Source organism: Aotus nancymaae, unplaced genomic scaffold, assembly GCF_030222135.1.
Source record: "Aotus nancymaae isolate 86718 unplaced genomic scaffold, 86718_ANA_hifiasm-v0.15.2.pri h1tg000021l, whole genome shotgun sequence".
Lineage (NCBI taxonomy): Eukaryota > Metazoa > Chordata > Mammalia > Primates > Aotidae > Aotus > Aotus nancymaae.
The window spans coordinates 28,204,905-28,227,518 of record NW_026988433.1 but is presented as its reverse complement, the minus strand read 5'-3'; the positions used below and the strand labels follow the sequence as shown (position 1 = coordinate 28,227,518).

The 22,614-nt window shown below is 35.5% G+C and overlaps 1 protein-coding gene across 6 annotated transcripts in view; it reads right to left on the bottom strand.

Annotated features, from left to right (window-relative positions):
- The window catches only part of SLC41A2 (solute carrier family 41 member 2), a 148,737-nt gene that overhangs the window by 38,673 nt on the left and 87,450 nt on the right, over positions 1-22,614 (bottom strand). For all 6 annotated transcript variants that reach the window (XM_021675547.2, XM_012469199.3, XM_012469200.3 and 3 more), the window contains exons 8-10: positions 20,794-20,873; positions 6,374-6,505; positions 4,725-4,873 (exon numbers count right to left, since the gene is read on the bottom strand). In XM_021675547.2, the coding sequence (XP_021531222.2) occupies positions 4,725-4,873; positions 6,374-6,505; positions 20,794-20,873 (361 nt within the window). The remainder of the gene's footprint in view (positions 1-4,724; positions 4,874-6,373; positions 6,506-20,793; positions 20,874-22,614) is intronic.

Genomic DNA, 22,614 nt, shown 5'->3' with positions numbered 1-22,614 from the left:
TTATGCTGTCAAGGTACTAGTCTTCAAGGAAGACTGTAGGACGTAAGGCAAACAAACAGAAAACCCTCAAGATGATAGTAAGATTCCCTTCTGTACATTGTAAAAGGAAGGTCAACAATGCCCATCCTAACTTGGAATCCCATATTACGCTTTTGAGTTCATAAGTTAACAGGCTTTGAGCAGTCAATGCAGCATCCAAATAAGTAAATGTGATGGCTGGGGAAATCACTGCTTAGAGAGAAAGAACCCAAAAAACGTGTCTAAGTTTGTAGAGGAAAGTATACTCTGCTTCTATGAAATCAAAGCTGTGGGTTCAATGTGCTATTTTGACATAGATAAAAAATTATATTCTAAAACCAACAAATATTCTAAAACCAACAACTGTGGCCTTAAGCACAGCTGGTAGTCTCATAAATGCTGACTGCTGGTATAAAAGGTATAATGGATTAAGATGGTTAGTAAGGTAACAACCCATCCTTACTGTAGAAGAAAAATAATCTCAAAAAGCAATGTGATTGGTAGTGTGTCAAATATGAATGTCTCTTAGCATATTACTCTGGTCTTGAGATGGTCTGGCTACTCTAATTGCTCTTGGGGACTGGGCAAGAACATGAATAGGGTATAATCCATCACATCTTCTGACTGTGGTTCGATGGCCTAAACATCACATAACAAAACCACATTTGATAGCTTCCTTCTAATTGTAAGACACATAATAAATACCCCCAAACAATGTAATTTGTGACATATAAGTAGGTTTTCTTAAATTTAAAAAATCATTTCAAAAAATTGAGTTAATGTGTGCCAAGGGCAAAATAAAAAACTAACTCAGTCATTCCAATGCCAAAGAATTTCAAATTTGACTTTTTACTTTTCACTTGAAGTAAGAAATACCCATTCAGCTACCAGACCAAAATTAGAGAGATGATATACTCTGAAAAAAACAAAATTCTTACACTAACATCTAAAATTTAAAAGTTTTATTTTTAAAACTCCTTATTAAGGAAAACTTCAAACATATACAAAAGCAGAAGAGTATAAATTAACCCCACTCACTCTCAGGAACCATCACTCAGCTTCATCTATTACCAATTCATGACCAATTTTACCCCTACGCTTCCACTTCCCCAGAAATCAAAGTTATTTCATCTCTAAACATTTCAGTAAAACCTTACAGTTTTAACTAATCATTGTTAGAAGTTGTGGGGTTCTGTGTTTCATTTTTAATTGCTTTTATTTTGGATACCTATGTCAGTGAAAGAGAGGAAACTGGTGTTTACTGAGGGCAAGAATAAAAATCTAGATTTTTCTTTGGGAGGCCAAGGCGGGTGGATCACGAGTTCAAGAGATCGAGACCATCCTGGTCAACATGGTAAAACCCCATTTCTACTAAAAATACAAAAAATTAGCTGGGCACGGTAGCGCATGCCTGTAATCCCAGCTACTTAGGAGGCTGAGGCAGGAGAATTGCCTGAACCCAGGAGGCGGAGGTTGCGGTGAGCCGAGATCGCGCCATTGCACTCCAGCCTGGGTAACAACAGCGAAACTCCGTCTCAAAAAAAAAAAAAAAAAGAAAAAAGAAAAATCTAGATTTTTTTTTTTAATTTTTCTGTGATTTCTTGTACCTAAATACAGTTATAAAAGTTTCTCCTCCTTCCGCTGAAGGAGATGGAGCTGGCAAGGTATAGTGATTCAGTTTTAACAAGCATTAATTGAGCACTAGGGACAGGGCTGGGTGTTGGAGATACAAAAATGAGTAAAACAAAGATCCTATCTCGAAAATGGGCGAGACAGACACAATAAATATTATAGATAATGTCGATATAATATGGAAAATGCTGGGATAATGGTATTCACAGGGTACTTTGGGAAATAGAGAATAAGGCAATTCAGAGGAAATCAGATATTCAAGAAAAGCTTCCAGGAAGAGATGATATCTGAGTAAATGCAAAAGTGCTGCAAATTATTGTTATTATGTCATTATAATAAGTGCAATATGAAGTTTCCTTCAAATAGATTTCCTTCATTTAGTGGGCTGGGGAATTAGCAGAGAGGCTCCTCAAAGAGTATTAGCCTGTGAAGTGCACAAAACACCAATAATGAAGAAAAACAACCACTATATCATGCCCTGTAGGGAATACCAAAGGAAAAGGCATGGTTTCAATCCTCAAGGAGGTAAGAATGTAGGTGGGGAGAAATTCAGCTTGCATTGGAAAGCTGCACTATAGAATATCCAATCAAATTAGAGAGTTTAGGGATGAGAAGAGTGGCATGAACTGAAGTATTTGAGTAAGATCTTGGACCAAGGTTTTCAATATAAATTTAACGTGGATTAAAAAAGGAAACCAATCTAGTGAAGAATATTAAAAGGTTAAGTTTTAAGTGGTCAAAGATTCTTTGTCTTTAAGGAGTTATTTCTTCATTCTGTTCATCTTTGGATTACTGAAGCAAGGTGGGGGAAGGTCAAGATCTTTTACCTAAACCTTAAAGAGGTGTGTGTATGTGTGTGCACGCACACGTGCGTGTGTGTCCTTATGTGTATGCTAGTATCAGAACATGTAGATTTGATCTGAGAATTTACAACCTGATTCTAAGCTATTCCACTAGAATAATGCACAATGTCAGGCTGCAAATGCAAAGGTCGACTCTGGCAGTTATCTGATTCTTGGGGGAAAAATGAAAAGCAAAGCCCATAAAATTAAAGTTATAAAAGACACATAAGAAAATTCAATCAACAGTATAGTTTCCAGTTGTCATTCTGAATTCAATGGCACACCGTTTACAATATTATCTTTAATAACAACAACAATAGCGCCAGCTAATACTTACATAGCATCTACTATAAAACGCTTTATGTAAGTAACTCAATGAATACTCAAAGTAGCTTATCTTGGTAGATAGTACAACCTCTCCCATTTTACAGAGGGGGTAACAGATACACAGAGAGACTAATAATTACTGTTTTCTCAATTATAGTTATTCTACTTTAGATCTGAGGTTAATATATACTGAAACCTATTTTTAATAAACTAGAAAAATTACTTATATCCTTCATTGACTTAAGTGAAATGCTTCATGATAATATGTTGGCACAGAACCATAAACATAAATGTCAAATAATCCATGAGGCTACGAGGTAGACTTGGAAATAGGAATATGCTCCAGCAATGGCTTATTCATCAACAGACCAAACACCAGTCTCTGAATATTTCCCCTGGGACTGAAGAATGCATCTTTTCACAACAGTTACACAGAGAACAGCATCAAACATATATAACAATAAATGGCCACATAATATACAGCAATAAAAGTAGCTATCTGCTATAGGTTTTGTCCCTACTGAAAAGTAGAAAAAGATTACTCCCCAGGTAGAGTTAGTTGCTTTTTCTTTCAAGCTCTGAAAACACTTCATACATAGCTAAACCCAGTACTTACATTACAGTACATTATAATTATTTGTTCATGTAGTGGTCTTCCCTCTAGACTATTAAACCTTGAGTACAGAGTCTGAACTTATTCCTCCTGGGATTTAAAAGCCATCCCTCCTCCAGTAGCATAAAGGTTTACTAGATGAATAATTATTTGATAGGTGACTTTCAGTAAAATCTAAGGCACTATAAAGCATAATAGACAAGTTAAAAATGTCAAGTTGTAAGGGTATTGTTATTTTAAGAATAGATGCTAATTTCCCTCACATTGAAGGCCTTTTCAACACCAGCCCTAATCAATCTTCTTAACCTTACCTTCTGTTAGACCCTGTATATGAATTAGTTTATCTTGCATAAGCCCTGTGCTTTCTCACCTCTGTGTTTTAACTCAGTAATCTCCAAAAAGTTTTAGATTATGCAGCTCTCTCAGTATAAAATATTTGGTATACTTATTTAACATTGTGCTAAAATATATTTATTACTAAGCAAACACAAAAATAGAGGAAAATAGATATTTTAAACAAATGAAGTTTTAATCTTTTCTTCCTCCACACGGTGCACTGCTTTGTATGTATCCCACTTTGAAAATCGCTGATTTAGATCAGAAGAACAAATCTCACAGCACATTAAATCTCATTTAATTCTGAGAATTAAATGAATCAATACATATAAAGCACTTATAATGCTTCTGGGCACATAGGAAACACTATAAATGCCAACTAATTTCATCACCATCATTATCATCAATGCCATTTCTTTGAATGGAATAATGTATACATACCTACCTCTTAGTCTCATTCCTATATGCCAAACTTCTGGAAAGCCAAATGATAAAGGTTTTCTCTTCAAAGAATTATTCGAATTGATCTCTTAAGGGATTAGGACTTACCTCACTGTAGAAGGTACCAAATCTACAAAGTTTAGCAAGAAGCCATGCCCAGGAAGCCAAACTAAAACTAGAACCACTGGTAAAAATTAAAGGTGGGTTTATGGAAAATGATGGAAATGCAAAGAGATGTGATTATTTACCCCAAGAGAAAAAATATATACAAAAAAAGTAAAAATAGTCATAGTGAAATTATCTGACTCTGTAATAAACAATGTTTACATGGACCTAATAATATAAATATTGATGACTAACAAAAAACTGTTTATTGGTTTTAAGATCAAATCAATATGAAGATGTTCAGTTGATTTTTAAAATGGCAAAATATGTCATGTGTTTTTAGATTTCCATAGTTGTACTTTTGCAGCAGTCTGAGCATAAAAGAGATTTCAATAAGTTTTAACTCTTACCTGTAACACAGCAGCAAATAAATATACTACTATGAAGATTATCGTTAAAGAAGTATGACCACTTTTCATCAGATGAATAGTGTAGAGGAAAATTAAATGTCCAGGAATCACTAAAAGCAGCAGAACTTGAGCAGACTTATTATTTACTCCTGTAATATAAAATGTAAAAGTAATTAAACAAAATTATATTTTGGTTAATAGGTCAGTTATTAAAATTTGAAAATTACTTTCTAGTTACTATACTTCATACTATCACATGAAATTTGATTGCCAAAAATAAATTTCAAGTAGTTACAATGCATTTCATTCTCTGAAATTTCCACTATATATGTTAATTAAATGAAAGGTGGTTGATAAAAACTTGCTATGAAGAACATTGGTCAGACTTTAATATCTATCATAAAAACAGAGGGAAGACAAAAGAGAAAATGTAAAGTTCTTAAAGTACAAGAATGTTTTAATTTTATTAATTTCTTTAGACTTCTATTACTGGTATTAAAAGAGTAACCATTTCTGATCTTCATTCAAAGGTCAATAATTGCCAGGCACAGTGGCTCACACCTGTAATCCCAGAGCTTTAGGAGGCCAAGGTGGGAGGATTGCTAGAGGCTAGGAGTTCAAGACCAGCCTGGGCAACATAGTGAGACCTCGTCTCTACAAAAAATAAAAACAAAAATTAGCCAAGGAAGGTGGCATGTGTCTGTAGTCCCAGCTACTCAGAAGGCTGAGGTGGGAGGATGACCTGAGCCCGGGAGTTTGAGGTGCAGTGAGCTGCGATGGTGCCGCTACTCTCCAGCCTGGGCAACAGAGCAAAGCCCCATCTCAACAACAAAAAAATTTTAAATCAAAAGTCAATAATCACACTTATTTTCATCAGGGAAAAAAAGTGACAAGAATTTTGAGGTTTAAAATTGTAGTCTTTGTTTTTTTGTTTTTTTTTTTTTGAGACGGAGTTTCGCTCTTGTTACCCAGGCTGGAGTGCAATGGCGCGATCTCGGCTCACCGCAACCTCCGCCTCCTGGGTTCAGGCAATTCTCCTCCCTCAGCCTCCTGAGTAGCTGGGATTACAGGCACGCGCCACCATGCCCAGCTAGTTTTTTGTATTTTTAGTAGAGACGGGGTTTCACCATGTTGACCGGGATGGTCTCGATCTCTTGACCTCGTGATCCACCCGCCTCAGCCTCCCAAAGTGCTGGGATTACAGGCTTGAGCTAGTCTTTGTTTTTTTGGTAATCATGTGCCTTTGTTTTTTCGTAGTCACATAAACAATGCGCTGTTCCTTGAAACTAAGTTTGCCCCTTCTCATCTGGTTTGTTTAAGATCAAATGCCTACAATTAAAAAGGCGAAAATAATAATATAGGAAAGATAGTACCTCTGCCTCCCAAAATCACCTGGCAATGATTTGTCCGTCTTTCATGACTAATAAGCAAGATACCCCAGAAAGAGACATCAAAGAGAAACATTATATAAAGATCCTCAGCAACTGCACAATTGATACACAAGCCTTTTCATTCATGGAGATTAGCTCTTGGAAATAAGAAAGTTGTGTAACTCTCAAAAAATACATATTCAATAAATGTTGCCTGCCTATAATCTTACAGAGCAATAGCTCTTGATCTAAAATATGCAACAATCCACAGGCACATACCTGGACCAAAGAAAGTTCTAAATGGGTAGTAACAACCTTTGTGTTCATCAGGCAGTTCTCCTGGAATGCTGTGTAAATGGAGGTAGGTAGAAATCCTGCTAGCCTGAATGGCCACCAAATTACCACCAATACCTGAAACACAAGGGAAAACAAAGTAGTAATCCTGATATTTTAAACAAGTTGCATAAATTCAACCAAAAGCAAGCCTCTTCATTTAACATTCTGGGCCAATAAAACAAAATAAAGAGTTCTTCTGAAATGTTGATTAATTTAATGTTGAAGTAGACATTCCAAAGGCATAAAATCATTATATTAGATTAATTCATTTTTTTTTTTCAAACTCGACTGTCTAGTATGAAAGCAGACCAGAGCAGGTAATTTTTAAATATCATTATCAAAACCAAGATATAAAATGAGGTACTAAGATCCTTCATATTTATCACCTTAATGACAGGGAAGATAAGCTAGACTTACACAAATAGACAAGGCTAGAAATTTCTCTTCTCAGCTTACTAAAGAAATGAGTACAGAGTCACTGGAAAAAGTACTCATTTCCCTCTCATATACTCTAAGGCAGAAGAGTTGATGCCAGGATGTGGAATGAATTCCAAAGAGTGGTAAGCCCAAGGTAAGACAGGATACTCAAATTGTTTCTCCTTTTGCAGAGTATGGGAGAAAGAAGTTGAGTCATAAAAATGAGTTAGAAGAAAACTGAAAATTTCAAATTCTCAACTGCTGAGTGTAGGACTGCCTAAAATTGAGGAAAGTGCAAGAGAATCTCAAGCCCCATCCCATGCCTTTCACTAAGAAACATCAGCAACTGTTGGGAGAAGAGCAGGAGCGCAGAGAGTTAAGCCTTCCAGGCTGCAGGCGTTCAGCCCTCCAGGCTTCACACTAAGCACAGGGTAGCCCGAGCAAGCTGATAAAGAAAGTTGAGGTTAATGCTGTGCTGAGGGTGATGATAACCACGAAAACCAAACCCAGTTCAACTGCTGACTAGATTGACTCAATCCTCCATCCTGATGATCTAGCAGGAGAAAAGAACTCCCATTTCTAGGCATAAATAATATTTATCTCAATTTCCAATGGTCTTATATGTATAATGTCCAGCATTCAATATAAAAATTATAAGACAATAAAAAGCAATGAAGAATAGAAACCATTGAAAGAGTTAAGAAGTCATCAGAGCCAGACCCAGAGATGAATCAGGTATTGAAACCATCCAACAAGGAATTTAAAATAATTATAATTAACATATTAAAGGATCTAGTGGAAAAGGTGTACAATACTTATTAAAAGACAGACACACAAATTAAAACTATGGAAAAAGATACATCATGCAAACACTAAGGAAAAGAAAGCTAAAGTGACTACATCTATATTGGGGAAAAAAAAGGCATTCTAACACGGAGTATTACCAAGGATAAAGATGGACATCGAATAAGGTTTAAGAAGGTCAAGTCTGCTGAGCACGGTGGCTTATGCCTGTAATCCCACCACTTTGCGAGGCCAAGACGGGTGGATCACAAGGTTCAGGAGATCGAGACCGTCTGGCCAACATGGTGAAAACCCGTTTCTACTAAAAAAAAATACAAAAATTAGCTGGATGTGGTGGTGTGTGCCTGTAATCCCAGCTACTAGAGAAACTGAGGCAGGAGACTCTCTTGAACCTGGGAGGCGGAGGTTGCAGTGAGCCGAGATCGCACCACTGCACTCCAGCCTGGTGACAGAGTGAGATTCCATCTCAAAAAAATAAAAATAGGAAAAAAAAGGCCAAGTCTTCAAAATACATCAAGCAAAAATGGATAAATCTGAGAGAAAAAATAGACAAGTCTGTTTTTATACAAAAACTTTACCAATCTCTCTCTTTAATTGGGTACACATATAGTAAGTCCTCATTTAATGTCATTGATAGGTTCTTGGGAACAGACTGTAAGCAAAATGATGTACAGCAAGTCCTAGAATACCATCATTCAATGTCGTTATATTACAACACTGATGAGAAAAAAGTTGGTTTTGTTATATATTGTTTCACTTAAAGCCACAGGTTTAACAACCTATTAATGATGTTAAGTCAGGACTTACTATATCTTACAAATCAACAAGGATATAGAAGACTTTAATAATACTATCAGCCAATGTAATGTAAATTACATTTATAGAACATACAACCCAACAGCAGCAGAATACTTTCACCCATGCACCCACAGAACATTAAAGAAGGTAGACCATATTACAAGCCATAAGACAAGTCTCAATAAATTAGAAATGATTGGAACATGCAAAGTATGCTCTCTTTCCGTAACAGAAAAATAAGACATCTGAGGATTCCCCCAAATACCTGGAAAGCAAACAATACATTTCTAAATAACCCATAGTTCAAAGAATAAAACACAAGGAAATTTGGAAAGTATTTTGAATTTACTACAAATGAAAACATAACATATTGAGATATGTGGGAGGCACATAAGGCAGTACTTAGCAATTCATAGTATTATTTATATTAGGAAAGAAGCTTTCCTATCAATGATCTAAGGTTCACATCTTAAGAACCAAGAAGAAAAAAAAAACTAAACTAAAAGAAAGCATAAGGAGTAATATAAGAACAGAAATCTATGAACTAGAGAATAAAAATAGAGAAAAATAAGTGAAACAAAAAGCTGGTTCTTTGAATAGATAAAAAAGAGAAGACACAAATTTCAGTATCAAGAATGAAAGAGAAGTCATCCCTACAGACAGTGCATGCATTAAAAGGATAATATAGGAATACAATAAACTTTTAAAATACGAAACAATTAGCAAATCAAATCCAGCAAAATATTAAATGTATCATAACCAAATTTCATTTACCCTAGGAATGCAAGATTGATTTAATAGCTGGAAAGAAACAAATGCAATTCAGCATATTAACAAATAAATGGTGGAAAAAAATAATATAATTGTACGAATAAATGCAGAATAATTTATAAAATTTTGTATTTATGATTAAGAACTCTTAGCAAACCAGGAATCAAGTAGGACTTCTTTAACTTGATAGACACACACACACACACACACACACACACACACACAACCTGAGCTATGACAAAGGAGAAACTGCAGATCAATAAATGGTGCTATAGACTTTTAATAAGCAGTGCTAAGATAATTAATGTGCCAAAAACCTATGTAATTTGATCCTCACTTTTGTATCATGCACAAAAATAAATCCCATGTCAACTAAAGACATCATTCAAAAGAAAAACTTATTAAGTTTTACAAGATGATACAGAATGGATGAAAACGACTTTTAAACAAAATAGAGAAATTACACACCATAAAGGAAAAAGTTGACAAATCTGACTACAGTGTAATTAAAACCTTCTGTTCATCAAAAGACACTGCAGAGAAAGTGGAAAGACAAGCCGGAGTGGGAGAATTTTTTTTCAACGCATACAATTGTCAAAGGACTACTATCCAGAATATATAAAGAACTCCTAATGTTGAGAGAATCAGTAATTGCAGAAATGCAAATAAAAGCATAATAAATATCATTTCACACTCATCATATTGGCAAAACCTTTTAGCCTAAATACATCAACTATTTATAATGATGTGGAGCAATGAGAACTCTTACACAAAGCCAGCAAGAGTGTCAATTATTATAATCCCTTTTGAAAACATTTTGACATTGTGTAATAAAGTTGTTGAGGCCAAGTGCAGTGGCTCACACCTATAATCTCAGCACTTTGGGAAGCTGAGGCAGGAGGATTACTTGAGCCCAGGAGTTTGAGACCGGCCTGGGCAATATAGTGAGACCCTGTCTCTACTAAAAATAAAAAAATTAACTGGGCATGGTGGTGCACACCAGGAGTTGCAGCTGCTCAGAAGGCTGACGCAGGAGGATGCCTTGAGCCCAAGAGACTAAGTCATGGTCATGCCACTGCACTCCAGTCTGGGTGACAGAGTAAGACCCTGTCATATGTAAGTAAGTAAATAAATAAATAAAGTTGTTGATAGGCATACCCTACAATCTAGCAATTCCACTCTTAGATAAATACTCAAAGAAATGCCTACATATGTACAACAGTTGGAAGAATGGGCTCTGAAAGCAGTATGAAATCAAGAGAACTTGGCATCTTAAATTTATGAAGGACTCCATTTAAATGACAGTGAATACACTGGTGAAGGAGATTTTTGAACAAGAATTAGAGAACAATTGCAACAGGATGTCGGAACCAGGTGCGAAAAGTTGAAAGCTTTGATAATATCAGAAAAATCAGACGGCAGCAATCTGCTAGCCAGGTCTATTACCCACTGTTAATCCAAGTTACCTGGAAGCAAAATAGATTTCCCTCCAAAAAAACTGTGATGAAACTAACTTGTTTCCGTTTTGTCTTTATAATAGGATTATCTGGCCTGTGCTAGATTTTTGCTTAATAATTTAGGATGTAATGTTTAGGATTCAGTTTCTTACTATGAAAAACCCAGCTCTAACAGCCTCCAAATTTAAGCAGTTTAATCTTGGGTATACATAAGTATTATACTCAGAAATATAGATTGAGTGATTTTGTTCAAAGGTATTTAGGTCAACATTACCTATCTGTCACCCATATATCGCCTAATACCTAGTGAAGTTTTGGCATTCACTGAATTCTAATAATGCTAATTTGTTATTGTGGAATAAGAATTTATTTTTTTTAATTGCAGAAAAAATGTAAGTACAGAAACAGGAAAAGCATGAGCTTCCCCCCTTCTGAGAGGCTGATCGCTTTTTGTGCTAATTCACAAAAAATAAAGCAATTTAAACATTATAGTTTTAAGGCTAAAATGATAATGTCTTGATTTTAAACTAAATGTAGCTTCATGATTTCCTCATCACATCTCATTTAGTAAATAAAAAATTCATTAAAGCAAATGCTTAAGATAATTTAAAATGCAGTTCATTATAAAAATGTTTAAAATATGTATCCCAGGGAGTTCTGAAAAAATTTCTAAAGGAAAATAAATTTCTTTTAAAATGTGTTTAAAAGTTACATGGGCTAGACAGAATAATTAAGGCACATAAATGCAGAGCTATGTTCTCTGTAACATTCTGACTGTGGCTCAAAACCATGTGGGTTTGAAAACTGCCTCAGTCACTTACTATGACTTCACTAATATTTAACTTCTTGGAGCTTCCATTTTCTAATCCGAAAATAAGGATAATACTACCTCATAAGGAGGCTGAGAGAATTAAGTAAAATAATGCATATGAATTTCATGTATGTGAAAGATGCTTAGCACAGTTTCTGAACATGATAAAGGCTTTAAAAATGTTGACTATTATTGTTATTATCAATAACAATAAATTTACGTAAATAATGTGATTCAGACTTGGCATTTTCTTAATTGTAGGTCCTAACATTTTCTGGAAAATTCTTTGGTCAGAGGATGTCCAGGAACTGTGTTACTTTTCAATTCAGAAACTATTTTGCTTTAAATATATATATATATGTGAAAGAGAATAAATCACTTGGTGCCCATTCTATTTATTTATTTATATTTTTAGAGACAGGGTCTTGTTCTGTCTCATAGGCTGTAGTTGTACCATTATGACTCACTGCAACATCGACCTCTTGAGCTCAAACGATCCTCCTGCCTTAGCCCCCTACGTAGCTGAGACTACAGGTATGCACCACCATGCCCAGTTAATTAAAAACAAAATTTTTTTTTTGCAGAGATGGGGTCTCACTATGTTTCCCAGGCAGGTCTTGAACTCCTGGGCTCAAGTGATCCTCCTGCCTAGGCCACTCAAAGCACTGGGATTTGAGCATGAGCCACCAAGCTTGGCTAGCACCCATATTTTAAATAATCACTTAAACTGCCTTCTGTTTACTCAGTGGATTTTCCACTAGAAGTTACAGGTGACTATCTTTTTAAAGTCTGGATTTTCTAAATCTGAGCTCACTTTCTAAAGTAAAGAATAGAGGCTGGTCCAATGGTAGTGGGTTATCAGAACTTATTCACATTAGTGTTGCAAAAGTTGGTATACAACCATCCACTGCTAAACTTGATGACATTAAAAAATAAATAAACAAAGAATTAGAAAGAACATTGAATAATTAGCATGTACTGGTACTCATCTGATAATAGCGTATAAACAAGGTCAGTAGCTTATACCTTTAAGTGAAGGTAAATGAAAATGTCTCAGAAATTGAAAAGGGCAAGAGTATTTATGCTTACTACATAATGCAAGAATTTTCACAAAAAGTTATTGGGTAAACCAATAATGGGTAAACTAGCAAAAAACAGCTTTGTAACATTTCTCTTTGTAGTCACTCAAAAGGAAAAGAATCTAACATCAAAAATGATGCTTAACGCAAAGCAGATTACATTCAGATACGTTTTTCAATGATGGATATTTTCCATAGGAATACATAAATTGCATTCCTCTTCAGTTACTCTGGGGATTCTCTTGGGGGTAATGTTCTATGTGGTATTTTATTGGATGTGGAATGCTTCAATGCAAACATAGAAAGCATCTGCTATTAAGCCAAAGTATATATGTTCTACAGCTGCAACTTCCCTTAAATTGAGTTTGAAACAAAAAGCTACTAATGATTAATTGTAGCTCTTTCCTAAAACCCACAAATTTGTTGGTAAAACTTTATAAAACTACTTTCATCATTTCTTTGTTACCATGTAACAGACTAATAATAATAAATATAAATAAACTCTTATAAATAATCACCTTATCACCTTATCACACTGTAGTCCAGGAAACACAGACATAACTGATGTTATACTTGTACCAAATGAAAAAGAAAATGAATGAGAGACTTTAGAAAGACACTGATAACATTTTTCCAAATAAGGTGAATAAAATTTTTAAGTAAACAACATAATTATTGAAGGGAAAATTAAAGTTTTAACCTCTCATGGTCTCATCATGATCATTGGTTATATTTTTAAACTATATCAAAATTATTACCTTAGAATAGTTTTCTTTAATGTCAAAAAATACTTTATTGCTATCATGACATACACTGTTTCTACTAAAAGCTAGCCTGTCAACATTTCTTTTAAATTATTTAAATTCTTCAGGGACTAATTGCATTATTAAAGCCAGTGGAGAGCATCTAAAGATAGTCTTGCATAAATTAAGAACACTAGTAAAAACAACTTGTCAATATACTAAATAATACTCAAGATTCCTCAGTATCCACAAGGCAGAATTTTAAGTGCCTGATGCTTGAATAAGCTCCGTTGATGAAATAAAGTTTGAAAATAGGACGAAATTATCAGCAGGTTCATCTAGGGACTGTTTTAAAATCCGAATTTATGTTTTGTTAAATTTAGAAATATATGTTTCCAGTAAATGTTTAGCACTAACGTCATGGAATATATTTCAAATTCTGTTAAGAACTCCTTTGCACATTCCAAAGGGAACCCAAAGCAAAAGTTCATTTTCTTAAGAAATAAATCTTTATAATCAATAGCATAATAAATCTAGAACCTTCCTACATACCTACCTATTTTCCCCACCTCTGTGTACCTCTACATTTCCACCTATCCTCTTCTCAAGACTTATCAGAACTCACATGCAGAAATTACTCTTTTAGTTTCAAGAAATACAAAAAGATGGAAGAGAAATTGTGTCTATTTTTTTTTCATATTTTTAAGAAGAAATACATTGGAACACCCTTTTAGTGAAGACTTCTTCATCTAAACAAGGGTAGACATATTCACCTCCCTAGTCCCTAATCCATTACTGAACCATTTCCTTCCCAACAAACTTGTAGACAAGCTGGTGAATGGCTGACAAAGTCTCTAATTTTCTACTTCCTTTACCGTAGATCATGAATTCTTTTTTAAATTATTTAGTTAGTTAGTTTGAGACAGGGTCCTGTTCTGTTGCCTAGGCTGGAATGCAGTGGTGCAATCACTGCTCACTGCAGCCTTGATCTCTGGGACTCAAGTGATCCTCCCACCTCAGCTTCCTGAGTAGCTGGGACTACAGGTGCATGCCACCCTGCCTGGCTAATTTTTTTTTTTAAGTAGAAATGAGGTCTCACTGTGTTGCCCTGGCAACTCTCAAACTCCTGAGCTCACACAATCCTACCTCCTTGGCCTCCCAAAGTGCTGGGGTTACAGAAGTGAGCCAACATGCTCGGCCTAGATTATGCATTCTTAACAGAGGTGAAAACTGGTTCTTGAGGGAAGAAAAAATTACACTCGTTTTATATTTATGAAGCACAGGTACACATACAGTACATAAATGGATAAACAGTAGATGTGCAATATGAAAATTTCATGGGTAGGTACATTTAGGAAAAAAAATTGATTGAATGACTCCTTCAGAAGGTGATGATGAAAATAAAAGATTGAAAAACACTGCCTTACATCAGAAACTCCCAACCAGTGTACCTCAGATGGGTTACAGCTGTGTCGAGATACTATCCTCTAAGCTCTTGGCATGGCTGCAGTGCTACATTAGGTACCTCTGGTTATAGATGGCTGCCTTCTTCCCTCTAGAGTGCCATTGAAATATTGTAATTTTTATGTGTGCCATGACATGAGAAAGATTGGGAAACAGTGCCCTAGAGAAATGAATCTCTCTACTTTCTTGGGACAACTGAGGCTGTCTATTATAAGGTCCTTCATCTTCATCTATCCCCTAGCCCACATCTGTGTATTTCCACCTGCCTTTCTTCAGGACTCCTTTCTTACCACCTTGAATAAGGGGTTATCCTTTCTTTCCAAGGCTACTGTGTGGCCCATTGTTTCACGGGCCTCGCTCTCTCATTATTCACCATCTCTCATGCATCCTTGTTCTTTCCTACTCTATTACTGCTTTGCCTCCTTGCCAACAAACATACCCATGTCTCTTCTCTGGGAAAAAGTTCCTCATTGGACTTCCAAGTGTTATCCTAATTCTTTTCTTTTCACTGTCAACCATTTAATATGAAGTCTAAAAGGGCTACTTCTAAGATGTTTATGGTTTTATACTAAATATTTAATAAATGCAAAAATAATATCTATAAAACATATGTAAGTTACAAAGACTCGTACTACAAAAAAACACTCACGTACTCACTAACCAGTTTAAGAAAAGGAATGCGTTACCTTTATATTTGAAGTGTCCTATGTGCTCTTCCCTATTCCCATAGCCTTCCTTCCCTATCAAAGTGGCTATGTTTGTGTTTTTTATTCCTTTGCTTTTTCTGTATTACTACCACATACATGTATATTCCTAAATAATATATAATTTACTTTTACATACTCTTGAACTTTATATAAATGAAACAATTTATCATATAAGTTTCTGAGATTCACCCTTGCTCTTCTGGGATATGTAATTCAACCATTTTTATTGTTAATAATATTGTATTGTAAGACTGTACTTTCATTTGTTTAGTCTGCTACTCAACAAAACTGAACTCTCAAATGACTTCCTAATCACTGAATAAACGGCTCCTCTTGAATCCTTCTTGGCTATAATAATATAGTTTTCATCCTCCTTCTAACCAATGCATCTCTAATTCAGAAGCTATTTCAAGAGCAGATAAAAATAGAGAGGATAAGGGAGAGGAAGTATGCAATTTGGGGATGTCCTGTTTGGGACACCAGGTAGCTAACACCACTAACTGACACAGGAAAACACCGAAGGGCAGGTTTGCAGGGAAGAGAATGAGTTCAGTCAGAAGCTTCAGGTGTTCCATGTAGAGATACCCAATTTAAAGTGTCAATCTAGAAAGGAACAGATGTGTCAAGACTAGGGCTAAAGCCATGAAATGAAGCGGTATGACAAGGACAAATCAAACTTTTGCATGTATCAGAATCAACTGATGAGTTCTATTTCAGAGCTGCTGATTCAGGCTTGAGAATTTGCACTTCTAATGAGATCCCAGGTGATATTGCTGGTCTGGGGACCACACTTTGAAAATCTCTGGATGAGACATTATTGCCCATAAAGAAATATTCAATATTGAGAATAAAAGCTCAAGAGCAGGGTGTTGAAGAATACAAAGAGACAGGTAGAAGGAAGGAACCAGTAAAGGAAAATGAAAAAGAATTTTCAGAGAAGGGATGAGAATGGTAGAGTTGCAAAAACGGCACAGTAAATAGTATTAAACAACTGAATAGAATGAAGACTGGAAATAGTAATTGGATAAAGTAATTAGGAGGTCACTGGAGAGCTTAGTAAAAGCATTTTTGTAGAGTGAGGGGGAAGAAAAATACTGTAATGAGTTGGAAAAAATACAGACTACACTTGGGAAAGTTTGATTGTAGAGAGTAGAAGAGAGAGAACAGAAGCTTGAAAAGGCAGAGCACTACGGGTAAGGGGACTTGGGATGAAAGACTTGTGCACATTTGTAAGCTAAAGGGAAAAGATGTAAGAGAGGAAGACATGGGAGATACGAGAAAAGTTAAAATAATCGATGGAGTGTACGGCTCCCATTGGAGTTGTAATGGAATAATATCCAGGGCACAGGTGAACTAGCCAGTCCTGGGCAAAAGAATCAGTTCTTCTGAGACAGGGGTGAAAGAAGTTAAGAATAGACATTGTTAGAGATAAGAATAGAGGTGAAGGGAAAGGAAAGAGAAGCATGCTGGGAGAGACCACGCCAAAGCCTCTGTTTTCTCTGTAAGCCTGCCCTACAACAAACATTAAAGGAATTTCTTCAGGCAGAAGGAAAATAACACCAGATAAAAACCTGGACCTACACAAGGGAGAGAGTGCTGGAAATATAACTTTATATGAGAAAATATAAAAGATATATTTTTTTCATTTTTAGTATCTTTTTAAAAATAACTGAAGCAAAAAATAACAATGTATTACAGGATTTACTACAAAGTAAAATATATGTCAAAAAGAGCGCATAAGAAAGAGGAGTGGTCATTCAAGTATAGTGACATAAGCTTCTTATCCTATATGTAAAGTGGTTTATTATCATTTGAAAGTAGACTAAGTAGACAGTGATAATAAGAGCCCTAGGTCAGTGGTTCTCAAAGTGTGGTCTGGGAGGTCTGAGGAAGGTCAGATCTAGAAATCCCAACACCCAGCTAACAGAAGTATCGGAAAGAGACTCACAGTATATGTTAGCATGATAAAAAAGGCTTTAAGAAATTCCATAGTAAACAAATTTGTTTAATGTTTACCAAATTTGATTGACCACAGAGCTCACTTTTCAAGTTATAGTTATTAACATCTCACAGAACTAGTGTTACTATGAAATATGTTTTGGAAAATACCACTAGTTCTGAGAGATGTTAATAAGGATTAAAATATATCCTAGTCACAATAGGAACACATTGTTTAAAGCCTTACTTTAAACTATGTATGCATTCTTGTATCTAACAAAGCATAAATCAGTAGTTTCATGTTTTGAGAAAAAAAAAAATCACAGGCTTTAGAATAAACCAGATCTGGGTTTCCACTGTGACTCACCACTTACAAGATAAGAAACCTTAGACAAATTACTTATCTTATTGTGAGGCTTATATGACATAACATGTATTAAAAAACTGCAAGTTATCTGGTACATAGTGCTAGGTACTCACTAAATAGCAGATAATGATGATGATACTAATAAAGATAAACAAGGGTCCTTTAGTACCTTCCCCAACCCATTTTAAATGAAATTCAATTCTCAAAAGTTCCGTCTTATTTGAGAAATAGAGTAAACCATCTCTATTAATGTCTTTTAAAGAGTGGAATTTATAAGCAGATTGTGATAGCCAACTAAGAGGCTTACTTACAGAGATACAAAAAATATATTACTATTAATACTCTGCAATGCCATGGCACAGACATCCAAGGAGAGCATTTCAGTGAAGCTCTAGAATTGTTTCTTATGTAAGGTAAAATAACTGAAATATGCATTAAAGCCTTATAATAAAAGGGTTATTGTAATTTAAGCTTAATTTCTTACTAAAATGTTGTTTAATACAGCTCTAACAGTCATTATGAGTAATGTTTATGCTAATGAACTCATCCATTAATATTCACAGAAGAGGATCTGAAGAGGCAGGAGGAAAGCAGTAGTTATTTCAGGCAGTGAAAATTAGATGAATCTTTGTAGGGACAATATAAAAACCTAGTTAGAATGATAATGAAAAAAACTTCGTATCTTTGGGCAACGAGTCCAACAATGTATAGACGGCCTTGAAAGCTAGGCAGAATTCAAATTTCATTTGATAGGCAGGGAAAAAAAGCACTGTTAAATTCATCATCTTAGGACCCATGTAATAAAAACAATGTTTAAGAAAGATGAGGCTGTTAGTGACAATTTGCATCAAATAGAGAGTGAGTCAGGAAGGCTACTTTATTACTTGAATGATGGCTATACTGAGACATTAGGCTACAAGAGTAAGACATGCTTGTTATATCAATAAATAAATGAGCAAGTGAACGGTGTTAAAGGGCAAGTAGACAACGGCTCAGTCATTTTTCAGTCAAAGAGGATGAAGGACCAGGCTGAAACAGATGGTCCCACAATTTTGTGTGTAGGTGATGAGGAGAATGGTGGCACCAGGAGAGAGACCTATAGGGAAAATTTGTTCATTGACATTGTAAAGGTATATAAAAATTAAAATATTCAGTAGAAATTTTAGATATGAAATTAGATTTTGAAGAACTTGTCTTTATATATATTGTGTGTGTGTGTGTGTGTGTGTGTGTGTGTATTTTTTTTTTCTGAAACAAGGTCATTTCCTGTCACCCAGGCTGGAGTGCAGCAGTGCGATCTTGGCTCACTGCAACCTCTGCCTCCCTCTCAGGCTCAGAAGATCCTTTCGCTTCAGCTTCCCAAGTAGCTGGGACCACAGGCATGTACCACCATGCCTGGCTAATTTTTATATTTTTTGTGCAGGCAGGGTTTGGTCATGTTGCCCAGGCTGGTCTCAAACTCATGAGCTCAAGCGATCCACCTGGCGTGGCCTCCCAAAGTGCTGATATTACAGGCATGAGCCACCATACCTGACCGACATATTTCCTTTTTACATAAATATGCAAAGTAAATTACATTAAATATGTAGTATATCCTAGGACATGTTTTCCCCCAAGTAAACTTACTTTTTAAATTATATTGGTCTAGGCTATACTTAAAATCCACTTTAGAGTTGAACAATGAGAATACATGAACACAGGGAGGAGAACATCACACACTGGGGCCTGTCAGGAGGTGGGGTGCAAGGGGAGGGAGAGCATTAGCACAAATACCTAACGCACGCGGGGCTTAAAACCGAGATGACAGGTTGACAGGTGCAGCAAATCACCATGGCACATGCATACCTATGTAACAAACCTGCACATTCGGCACACGTATCCCAGAACTTAAAGTAAAAAAAAAAAATTCCCATCCTGGCTAACATGGTGAAACCCCATCTCTACTAAAATTACAAAAAAATTAGCTGGGCATGGTGGCGGGCGCCTGTACTTCCAGCTACTCTGGAGGCTGAGGCAGGAGAATCGCTTGAACCCAGGAGATGGAGGTTGCAGTGAGTGAAGATTGTGCCACCGTACTCCAGCCTGGGTGACAGAGACACTGTCTCAAAAAAAAAAAGGAAAAAAAGATCACTTTAATGACAGCCACCGCAGAAGCCAGTTGACTGGATTAAAATGATCTTATTAAATGTAATTCATACATAAATGTCTGTAAATTTAAGTATTATAATTCTCATTTCATAGATAACCAAAAAAATATGAGGCAGATTTTTAAAGGGATCAGCTGAGACCAACAGATTTTTCTCTTTTATTATTGTTTTTTAAGACAGAGTCTCACTCTGTTTCCCAGGCTACCACGAAGTGGCTTACTATAGCCTCTAACTCCTTGGCTCAAGCAATCCTCCCACCTCAGCCTCCTGAGGACAAACTTGGGACTACAGTTGTGTGCCACCAAACTTGGCTAATTTTTGAATTTTTTTATAGAGATGGGGGTCCCACTATATTGCTGTAGCTGGCCTCAAACTCCTAGCCTCAACCGACCCTCCCACCTAGGCCTCCCAAAGTGCTGAGATTGCAGTCATGAGCCACTGTGCCCAGCCCAGATTTTAATGAACTGAATGGACTCAAGCAATGTTCAAACGCAGCTGTCTCTAATTTATCCACAAAAATTGACAAAAGGAGCAACAAAACAATGTACAATAGCAGATAATCCCAATGTAAATAATAAACAAAATCTGAAATATATTTTGCCACACCAATCTTAAGTCAAGTACACCTGACTCTCAAACTAGTAGTTAATGATATGATTAAGGAAGAGCACTTTTCAGAAATGTATTCTACATTCTGAGACCTGGGAATGTAATTTCCACTGAAAGCAACAACTTGGGGTTGGAGGGAAAATGGTTGGGATGGGAGGACAGACCTCTTGCATCTGAGCCCTAAGACTCCTAATAGAACCTGAGATTACAAAGATTTAATATTATCAAGAAGCAGTATATCTAATTCTTACCATTAATAACTGGCGTGTAAACAACAATCCCAACCAAGTTTGGGTCAGATACAGTTGTGTCCAGAATAAGGCCCCCAATGCTGAAAGAGATAAAAATATATAATTTAGAGAAGAGGAAAGAGAATATACTTGAAGTTATTCTGTACATGCAGAAACCCCTCCTTTTTAAAATATTCACACATTTTAAAAATAGAGCAAAAAGTAAAATATTCAAAGTAAAAATCAATGTCAACAGTAAAATGTTGAAAATAAAACATGGCATAAGCTCTAGCCCCAAATTTCAGGATTCTGATGTCTACGATATGCTACTTGTGAAAAGAAAAAAACATATGCTTTCAATGCATTAAAATGCCTGCAAGAGCATACAAGAAATTATTAACCACGTCTATTTCTACGGTTGAAGGCGACAGGTGACTGACAGTCATTTTATATCCTTCTGTGCTTATTAATTTTTAAAAACCATGCCACTGATCACTCATAATTTAAAAAATAATTTTAAAAAGAGTATGTTTTCATATTTGAAGTAAACAAGGCATAAAAGAGGTGAATTGTGTTAAAACTAGACATTGTTAGGATGTGTCTTATTACTGGCAAATTAAAATAATGAGTGGTAGCCACAGAAAGAGCTGATCTTGAGACCAGAAATCTGGAAAACTAACATACAGTTATATGGTAGCAAGCCACACACTCTCAATGTGTCAGTGGAACTTGGAGATTTTTTAAGTTTCCCAGGCCATTATTAATTGGTTAATGTCAGTTTCTGGGTCTACGTAGTATAAAACATTCCCAGTCCTAATATTCCATGGGATCCTGTGCCCAAATCTTCCAGGAAAGTGCCATCCACATTACAGCAAAATGAACTGCATGCTGTCACAGAGTGGGACAGATTGGTCAAAATATCAGATCAAATGTTCTTACCACTACCTGATAGTTAACACTAGAAAATTATCAAACCTTTATCATTTTAACTCTTTAGTAAAATAAATTATGGCTTAATATGCCTAAACTGTGGTCATTCTCATTAAAAAGGTACACTGTAGAGCCCCAAAATAGTCCTCTTTAGAAATATTTTAACATTTTAAGCCCTAATTAAAAGAATAAAGTACATATTTCAAGAACAAACTAGTTCTGAGTCAAAGAATAAACCTCCCTGACAAAATATATAGATCATGTTGCAGATATAACATAACAATTGCTAAAAATACATTTTTAAGATTCCTATTAACCCTGGTGATAAAAGTTACTATAGAAAAAATTAGAAAAGACAAAATAAAGAAAGTAAAAACCAACCCTACTTACATCATTGAGTTACACTGTTAGAATGTTGTTATACAGCCTTCTAGACTTTTTTTGCTTACATAATTTGTTATTTAAATTGAGAATAAAAATTGCACATATTTATCCTATACAACATGTTTTGAAATATGGATATATTGTAGAATGACTAAATCAAGCTAACCTATACATTACTTCACATACTTATTTTTTGTGTTGAGAACACCTAAAATCTACTCTCTTGGCAATTTTGATGAATACAATACATTGTTATAAACTATAGTTGCCATGTTGTACAATAAATGTCTTGAACATGTTCCTCTAGTCTAACCAAAATTTTTAATCCATTGACCTACACTTCTGCAACCCAGCTGTTTTAATATACACATTTTTAAAAATAAAAATTAAATCATAAGAGTAATTTTATTTGCTTTTATTAATTTTATTTTTATCACATAGATGTGTGTCATTAAAAAAGTACAGCTGGCATGGTGGCTCATGCCTGTAATCCCAGCATTTTGGGAGGCTGAAGTGAGAGGATTGCTT